The sequence below is a fragment of the Engraulis encrasicolus genome, chromosome 12 (genome assembly GCF_034702125.1).
Source record: "Engraulis encrasicolus isolate BLACKSEA-1 chromosome 12, IST_EnEncr_1.0, whole genome shotgun sequence".
Lineage (NCBI taxonomy): Eukaryota > Metazoa > Chordata > Actinopteri > Clupeiformes > Engraulidae > Engraulis > Engraulis encrasicolus.
Genome location: NC_085868.1, coordinates 40775965 through 40785858, shown reverse-complemented (window position 1 = coordinate 40785858; position 9894 = coordinate 40775965). Strand labels below are relative to the sequence as shown.

The 9894-nt window shown below is 40.7% G+C and overlaps 1 protein-coding gene across 4 annotated transcripts in view; it reads left to right on the top strand.

The window, feature by feature from the left end:
- The window catches only part of LOC134459789 (ran-binding protein 3-like), a 36828-nt gene extending 26934 nt beyond the window's left edge, over positions 1–9894 (top strand). For 3 of the 4 annotated variants that reach the window (XM_063212208.1, XM_063212206.1, XM_063212209.1), the window contains 8 exons: positions 283–377; positions 818–896; positions 1266–1359; positions 3725–3846; positions 4248–4368; positions 5101–5192; positions 6101–6318; positions 7568–9894. In XM_063212208.1, the coding sequence (XP_063068278.1) occupies positions 283–377; positions 818–896; positions 1266–1359; positions 3725–3846; positions 4248–4368; positions 5101–5192; positions 6101–6318; positions 7568–7577 (831 nt within the window). In that variant the 3' untranslated portion in view covers positions 7578–9894. The remainder of the gene's footprint in view (positions 1–282; positions 378–817; positions 897–1265; positions 1360–3724; positions 3847–4247; positions 4369–5100; positions 5193–6100; positions 6319–7567) is intronic. The other variant, XM_063212207.1, reaches the window with a different exon arrangement.

Genomic DNA, 9894 nt, shown 5'->3' with positions numbered 1-9894 from the left:
AATTCACATGGACAGAATAATGAGTATAAACCCAAAATGTACTTAAATGTACTAAAAGGAACGCTTCTTGTCTTACCCATGTTTTATAAACACCCACTAGATATGTTGATTTTTCACTTTCACTGTTTTGCTCATGCTTCATTTGGTTTTTCATCATTCATTTTTTCATTCATTAGGATTACTAAAGACTTTGCGTGAAGAGCAGCCTGGACATTGCCGTTGGTTACGGATTGTATTCCTTTGGAACTCTCAATTCACCTCTGCGTGTTTTCTTGTTGTCAGATGAGCCTGAGCAGTGGGGATGATGACAGTGTTGGTATCGACCAGGAGACGTCCACTAGTGCCTTTGATCAGCTCTCCTCGTCTCCATCTGATAGGTGAGCAAACACACATACATATACTCCTCACAAGGGGGCGCTGTGGTTCAGAGGGCAAAGGGACCGTAACATAAATCTGAGGTGCCGGGTTCGAAACACAAGTTCATTTCCTGCTTCTTCATCATCTCTCTCCCCCACTGTTTTCCTGCCGCCCTCTCATGCTATACTGTAATGGTGGTAACACCATAAAAGGCCAAAAAGGTCACATGTGAGGTTGTTTTAACTGTGTTGATTATTAATGGAGATTTTAAAATGAACTAGGTTGCAAATGTTTGTGTTTTGTCCACTTTTGAGCACATGTAATGGCTTGAAACCAGTTGCTAAACTTTTTTTTAATGCTTTCAAAGACTAAATAGGATCTTAAAATGAAGTAATTTTTGGCCAAATCAATTAGTCATGCCTGACACATGAGGATTGAACTTGCCCCCTCTTTGATTTAGCAGCCCTTTGAAGATGGAGGGCGCTACCAAGACCACCATCCAATTTGTCTTTGGAGAAAACATGAGTGAGAGAGTGCTGGTGAGTACATTGTAGTAATCTTTTGGCCACATGAAAGTATATTCTCTGTCTCATAAGGATATACGTACGTATACTACCCTACACAGGCAAAGTGCAGTACCTATGCCAGCATTGAAACTAAGAAAAAAAAACATTCAAAGCCTTGGTATTAGGATGGATATTGTAGTTACGGCAAATTTGACATAGTAATATCTCTAAAACGGGACACATTTGGACCATAAGGCTTTGTCACATGATAAGGAAGGTGTAATGAAGACCATTTTCAGTCTAAACTCAAGTTTGACAAAATATGTAGTTATTACTGCACTTTTGCCTTTGCAGGATAGTATGTCTGTTTGTTTGACTGTCCATGTCTTTTTCCTCTCTCAGAATCCACTGAAAAGTCCATACAGCGAAGGAGTGTCGGACTCTGATAGCAGTTCTTCGGATTCAGAATCGTCTAGTCCGGACACATCTCACAACTGTAAGACCCTGGTGACATTTCTATTGGTTTGTTTTGATCCCAAGTCCAGAAAGTGAAAAAGAACTTCTATATTTCCTCTCCTGCGCTGTTTACTTCACTGAGTGCCTAGACATGCTACATTATGAGCTGATCTACACACCTGCCTTGAGTTATCATTACAAACAGCTGATTGGATCTTAGAGTTGGTTGGATTTTTTATTGTATTTATTTTTTTGTACTCAGGATTTGTACTCCTGAATTGCTCCAATGCCACAAACTGAAGATTAGGCTGGTATAACGTTAGCACCTCTCTGATTAGGCTCAGGACCTCCTTGAAATAGCAACAGCATTGGCACACATAGCTTACCCAAACAGTGGCTAAGAGCCTCCTACTGGTAGACACTCAGTACTACAGGTCCAGGCCATGTATGTATGCCATATAAGCACATTGATGTAACGCAGACGGCATTACAGCAGACAACTCTGGCATGACAATAATCATTGAATCCTTAAGTACAGTGCCCTCCATAATTATTGGCACCCCTGGTTGAGATGTGTTAAAAGCCTTAAAATAAATTCAGTGTTTATTGCAGAAGAATACTGTCACACTGAAAATTGTAGAAAAATGTAGCCTTCAACTCAAATGAATTGTAAGAAAATAAAAAAAATCCCTGACTAAAAAATAATTATTTTTCATTAAATCACCTGTTCCACAATTATTGGCACCCTTAACAATTCCCAGGAAATAAATATAATTGAAGCATTTCTGTCATTTCTACAGTAGTTTACAAAGTTTACCAGAGTATGTAGGAACATTTAATTAGTAATTCATCACTTCCTGTTTCCCTGGGGTATAAATATGACGTGACACCGAGGCCATTTCTCTTATCCACTCTTAATACATGGGAAAGACAAAGGAACACAGCATACAAGTGAGGCAGATGTGCGTCGACCTTCACAGGTCAGGCAGAGGCTACAAGAAGATTGCCACTCAACTGCAGCTGCCCATATCCACTGTGAGAGGAATAATTAAGAAGTTCAAAACAACTGGAACAGTGGTAAACAAGCCTGGACGAGGACCCAAGTTTATTTTGCCACCACGCACAGTGATGAGGATGGTAAGAGAAATCAAAAGATCTCCAAAGCTCACTGTTACAGAATTACAACAAATGGTAGCATCCTGGGTCACAAAGTCTCCAAATCAACCATCAGGCGCTGTCTACACGCCAACAAGCTGTTTGGGAGGCATGCACGGAGAAAACCTTTCCTCACTCACAATCATAAACGCAAGCGTCTGGAGTTCGCCAAGCGGTATTGGGGCTTCAACTGGGACCGTGTGCTTTGGTCAGATGAGACCAAGATTGAGATTTTTGGCAACAAACACTCTAAGTGGGTCTGGCGTACCACGAAAGATGCGCATGCTGAAAAGCACCTCATACCCACTGTGAAGTATGGGGGTGGGTCAGTGATGCTGTGGGGCTGTTTCGCTTCCAAAGGCCCTGGGAACCTTGTTAGGGTGCATGGCATCATGAATGCTTTGAAATACCAGGACATTTTAAATCAAAATCTGTTGCCCTCTGCCCGAAAGCTGAAGCTGGGTCGTCACTGGGTCTTTCAGCAAGACAATGACCCTAAACATATGGCCAAATCTACACAGAAATGGTTCACCAGACACAAAATCAAGCTCCTCCCATGGCCATCTCAGTCCCCTGACCTCAACCCCATTGAGAACCTGTGGGGTGAGCTGAAGAGGAGAGTACAGAGGAGAGGACCCAGGTCTCTGGATGATTTAGAGAGATTCTGCAAAGAGGAATGGCTGAAGATCCCTCTTTCTGTCTTTTCCCATCTTGTGAAACATTATAGGAGAAGATTAGGTGCTGTTTTATTGGCAAAAGGGGGTTGTACAAAATATTAACACCAGGGGTGCTAATAATTGTGACACACATTATTTGATGTCAAATAATTATTTCTTTATGTGGGATTTTTTCCCCACTGAATAAATGCACTTGTATTGAAGGTTGGATTTTTCTCTTTTTTTCCATTAAGGTCCCATATTATTTAGAAAAAAAATAAAATAATTGGAAGCTAAAAAACACATCTCAACCAGGGGTGCCAATAATTATGGAGGGCACTGTAGGCATGATATAGTATGTATGGAATGGCATTCGACTAGGACAGTTTTTTTACATACTTGTACACACAGAAACATGAGTAGTACTGTGTGTCTTTACGTCACTCATCACGTGATTCATGTTAAACCGCACTCATTGGCTGTTAGGCTTATGTTACAAAATTTGCAATACTGTTATTTTGACAGGTGGTTTTGAAAACCAGTTTGTTCTCTGTTACTAAACCGAGTGTGTTGATGTGCTTGTTGTCCTGCCAGCCACTGTCAAGCGTTCCCTATGGGAGTCAGCCGCAGCTACCACGGCGGCCTGTAGGAGGCACTGTTTGCTGAAGCAGGTGCAGGTCATCACAGGAGAGGAGAGAGAGAGCAATGTGGTCCAGGTGAGATTAGACTCCATTATTGTATACCCGTACTTGTAGTTTGAGATTGGTGTGTAGTAGCCAAGAGAATTGTATAGTATAGTACTACTACACAACAGTAAAGTTGTTAAGTTAAGTTACGTAATGATTTCTTGGAAACTACATGACAAATCTTGTGCAGTTGAAATTGTAAAGAAATCTTTCTAAAATTTACCTCACTGAGCTTAAATATCACTCGGATGAAAATATGGATGGAGGGAATGGTGCAGACTGCAATCAAAGTAACTTAATTAAAATGAACTATTGGCAATATCAAATGCCTAATGGATGTGAAAGCATTCAAATACTTAACTGTATACCTAGATACCCAATAAATGTTGTGTATGTACAATGTTTGACGCTGCCATTTGTAATATTCGCAGCTGTCGTGCAAGTTGTTTGTGCTGGAGAAGGGTACGCACTCGTGGACTGAGAGAGGACGGGGCATCCTGAGGCTGAACGACCTGGCTGCAGAGAAGAGAGGAGAGATGCAGTCCAGGATAGGTGAGCAGCAGAGCATGTCATGTTTTCATTCCAGTGTTGCGCTCTTCCTTGTGAAAACTGATGACTGAAGTACCCTGAAAAGCTACACCTGCTTCGAGGTGTGCTGTGCAGGCTCTCACAAAACGTTTTCACTCCATTACCTTCCATTCCAACAATTACCTTTTCTACATTTATTATCTCTACTATTTTATTTTATTTTCCCCGCCCTGATGACTATTCCTGTGTTATTTGTGTCTTGAAATGTGTATTTGTGTATTTATGTAAGCTACTGGATACCTGAATTTCCCCCTGGGGATCAATAAAGTTACTCTACTCTACTCTACTCTACTCTACTCTACTCATTACATTATCTTCTTACATTCCAGTCAGGGCGTGACATTAACTTTTTTGCTCCCCGGCCCCCCGTGGCTAATAGTTTACCAGAGTGACGAGCCACTCAGCCTCAGCCTCAGCCCCTGAATTAATGTGAGGTTAGATATCTGTCAAGCACGGATAAGAGCATCTGAAGACCACACATTATTTACCAACTTTCAGATGCAGAGTTCCCCTGGCCCATGGTGTGGGATGTGGGATGTGGCCCATGGTGTACAATGATTTTGTGCAGTGGCTGTATTGTGATAATGTGTGATATAAATGAAGACATTTAAAATCTCTCTCTCTCTCTCTCTCTCTCTCTCTCTCTCTCTCTCTATCTCTCTCTCTCTCTCTCTCTCTCTCTCTCTCTCTCTCTAGTCATGAGGCACCAGGGCAGCCTGAAGGTCATCCTGAACACAAAGCTCTGGCCACACACGCAGCTGAAGAGGCCGGCCCGCCGCAACCTCCAGGTACTGTACACTATATAGCAGAGGTTCCCAACAAGGCTTGACATTAACTTTTTAAAATCTATTTTGCTCACCGGCCACAGCGGTTTTCCAGAGTCACTTGATATTCAGTCTTTCTATGAGCCACAGTTTTGATTTCAATATTCTCTTTGCCGAGTTACATCTAAACCCAGAAAATGAAGTGATGAAACAAGATGATCAGTGCATGATACAGTGATATAGTATGTTAAATGAAATTACCTCAGACAAATAGATTCTCAAGGATCGTTCTTGAAGAAATTACCTTTTACCTTGAACAAGTTACCAAAGTTACCTGCCAAAGTGGCTAGTGAGACTGAAATTATTGTTAGCCACAGCCTAGTTTTACCCATTTTTGCACGGTTGGCAGGTGCCCATGTCAAGCTCCAACTTGGGGCCCATTTGAAATGTTTGGGGGAAAAAAAGGGATGCAACAGATATTCAGATTGTGTCCAGGGTTCATCTGAGTGTACCAAACCGTGCTGGGCGTACCAAATGGATTACAGAAAAAAAAACATGTTTCAACAGTGCTGTGCCTGAGTAAAATTTTATTTGATGAAGGATTTTCATGTCATTGATGTGTCAATTTCTGTCACTTAAAAAAATTCAAAACACAATATATGTGGTTTGATTTAGTCAGTGCTTTAATTTTTTTCTTATATTTAATATTTTAACTTGCTTTTAAATACCAACAGAGAAAAACAAACAGTGCCATAATTGTATACATGGCCCAAAAACTGTGAACCTTACCAAACCATGACTATACTATACTTGTAATAATGTGCAATGCATTGTCCCTGCAAAAATAAATTGCTAGGCCTACATTAAATGACATTACATGAACAGATGACTTTACATTACATTACATGACATCACATTGACCTCCATTGCAGGTGACTGCCACTGACCTGGAGAGCCATGCGGTGCGGGTGTTCCTGATCCAGGCGGGGGCCAGGGACATCTCCCGCCTGCACGCCGCCATCCACCACCGCCTGGTGGCCATGCACTGCAGAGCCAAGCACCGCGGCAACACGACTGCAGGATCCAGTGAAGACGAGGATGAGAACGAGGACAGGGGACGCAGGTGTCATCAAGACGCAGACAAGGCCTGGTGAGGAAATAGAGGAGGGGTGTTTTGCTTTCAACTGATTCAAGTCCAGTGATCTCCGTAGCCTCTTACTGCAGATGGGGTCGCCGGCGGACCTATTCACTATTTGCTGAAAATACTCAACTACATCATAACACCATTGCTATGACATTACCGAGAGCCTTAAGTAACAGATTAAGACATAGACATTAACAATTTTGGTGACAGTAAGTAAGGTTATAACATAGGTGCTGCGCTAAGGGGTTAAGGGAAGATCTCTTCTTCAGAAGGTAGAAATTCATCCTTGATCTGACCATTTGTGGAGCACACACATTCTCTGACTGGTAGATGTTTTTAAAAGTGTTAGAAATAAAAAAAAATACAGTATGTGGCAGGACTGCCACAGGATCTGGAGCAACATCATTTGGGATCTTGGATTGTCGTCTACCAGGGTTAGATATCTGAACTGATTTTCTCATGTAATTGAACTGACTGTTAGAACTGGCTTTCATTTTAAACTCTTAAGTCAAGTCAGGGCCCCTGTTGCACTTTGCCCCTGTTGTCACCACAATTGCAATGACCTAATGACATAAGTAAAGCATTTTCAAGAAAAATATTAAAATTGTGTTTCTTGCGGAACGGTGTGCATTATGGGGCTACGTATTTCTGTGTTAATATTTGGTCCTAGATAGAATTGTGGAACAAGTCCCGCAACAGATGTGCCTGCCAGATGTGAACAGAAGGTGCTTCACCTTCAAATCCCTGTATGTGCCGTACTGTACCGCACTGCCATGTCTATTTTCAGACCACGCATCTCTAATCCAAAGGAACAGTTCTCAAATCCCACCTGAAAGGACAATGAATATATAAATCTCCCTCATGACAAATGGATGTCCTGCAGGAGGAGATTAATTGGTGTAAACTCCATTCAAAACTTCACCGTTTTGCACTGTCCCTATTTTTTTTGTTTTGGCCGTCCAGTAGTTTTCCACTAGACGTAGGTGTTAGACTGCCCTCCTACAACCCCTTGCTGAACGTAAATGGTAGCCGGTACGTGTAGTATCTGGACTATATATAACAGCCTCAATTACACAGCCCAGCTGCCACACGAGATGCTGTAAGGAATCTATCTTAGACCCCGTGCTCTAAGTATACCTTGAAGTTTCAGGCTATCACAGTACATGTGAAGGGAATGGAATGTTTGTCTAACTTGGAATAACTAATACAATTTGGAATGATGTAAACTAATATTGTATGTATGTCTTTGTTTTAGGAGTCCATGATAGGAACGATGATCAACATTGGACCCTTGTTGTAGAATACTCCACCCCTGGATACATTTTTTTGGACTCATCTTACTAAGATGTCAAGGAGACACTGAGATCACTGTGTCTCCAGGTGGACAAATGCAACAGTCTTTGCCAAATAATTATATTGGCTGTTGTATCTTTTTTGTTGTTGTTTTAGCCAGGGTTTTTGGAACACATTTCCGCTTGTAAACAGTGAAGAAGGACATTTTTTCACAAATCTGTCAGAAATCACCGGAAACAAATCTTTACGAAGATCTTCAAGAAAAACTTTACATTTTGAAAGTTTGCCTTTGAAAAAATGGAGTCTTATATAATATTTATATGAAACGCCGTTCACAGGAATTACCAGATATATGCTGATCCTCACAGAACGGACTGAGAGTTGTGTTGGTGTTCACAGTAACAGCTTGTGTTGTTGTAGCCTAATGAACTTTTTGAGCATTATTTGAACACATCTGTGGTATCAATGGTCCATCATAGGAATCATGGATGTAAGCAGGTACCACAAACGCATCTACAATAGTACAGGATGGCCTGTTTTGCTGCATACACTTCTCAAAGTGACATTGAGACGGTTTCTTCTTTTCAACCGTAAAAACAATGCTTTGTTTGGGTGGTTTGTCAACTTGTAATACTAGAGTCAAAGGCACTTCGGAATTCACTTCACTGCCCTCCCTGGGCTACTGTAGTACTAGGCACGTTTAGCGGAGAGAGGAGTTCAAGTCAGTCTTTGTCCTCTCATCCTTTCCTGTGGCCTCTGGCCTTGTGACGTCACTGTCATCAATGATCAAAGTTGTTATTGGAATATCTTGCAAAAACACAATTTAAAGGTTATTCTGTCATTTGCTATCGGGATGTTGAATGGGAGAAACCCCCCCCCCCCCCAAAGTTGCACTGTATTGGTTGACAGTGGAGAAACTTAAGAGTTTTTTTTCTCCACAGAGATGGGGCAACACAGAGCCTGTTTATATGTATCAATTAACGGTTCATAGTCAGGTTTTGATTTCTCAAAACATGTAAACACTTTAAACAGGTTATTATTGGGTTATTCACATTCTGGAATAGTAAGTAGCCAATTGCAAGCTTCGAATTACTGGTCAGTGGAACACATGCAACCGACAGACTGTATGTAAAGGACAATAAACAGTTTACTCCATTAACCTGTTTATTCCAATAACCAGATTAATTGTGGCAATGTAAACGGGCTTAATGAGGCAAGAGGTCAGAGACTACGGTATAGGAAAGGATGGGAGGACAGAGATTGACTTGCACTTCTGAATTCACTTTTTCTGCCCTTCATGGGCTTTAATAGCACTAGGCACATTCAGCGAAGAAGAGTCCCCTCTGTTGTCCTGCATGGGTGACAGTTCTACTTCCATCCTGCAGTGTGGTCAAAAGCAAAAACAGCTTGGTGTGGATTAAAGTTATTGATTCTTTGATTGTGTGACAGACCTGAAAAGGGATGAGAGGGAAAGTTAGAGTGAGGGTCATTGGAAGGAGATATAATATATGAATTATATACTGTGAGTAAGTAAAGTGAATAATTTTAATTTCCCTGGGTACAGCACTTTATTGGGACAAATAACAATTAAATGTACAAGGGATGATTAATGACATAAAGATAGTGCTATGGGTGTAAAATAAATGTTTATGGGAATTATATGGCTGGGCGTATCCCTGTTTTAGTCCACAAAATTACATATTCATATGCTAGACTGTGAAAATAATGTATGTTTAATGGAGTTTAATCTTACAGTATGATTGAAAAAGTTTTGGTTGTGACAGGAAAAACAGGAATGTGTGCACCAACTGAAGAATGCTGATGTAAATTGGGCTATGGCATCATTTTTTATTCTATAATCTTCAATTATTGCTGTTTAAAAACGGAATTCTAAATCTTAATCTAAAGATTATTCAGGACGAGACTTATTGTAGTGGAATGTAGTTTGTTAAAGTGCATTCATTGACAACATGAAATCAACATGAAATTATTGTATCAGCAAATAAATTGTTCAAAACATTCAACAAAAGCACACAAATAGTTCAATGTATGCACCAGTTTAGGGTTGTAAAAGAGAGAAAATGAAAAGATGCCTTGGTCAGAATTTGTGAGCAGATACAGAGTCCCTTTAATTCAGAAGTCGCCAGTTTCTTTTCGAATAGTTGATAATATGCATCTAATAACATAAGACATCCTCAGTCACACATGCCCATATATGCAATACAGTGGGACAGTGATTATCAAAGTTAAACTTAAATCTTCAATGGCTCAAATCTGTTTTGTGCCCAT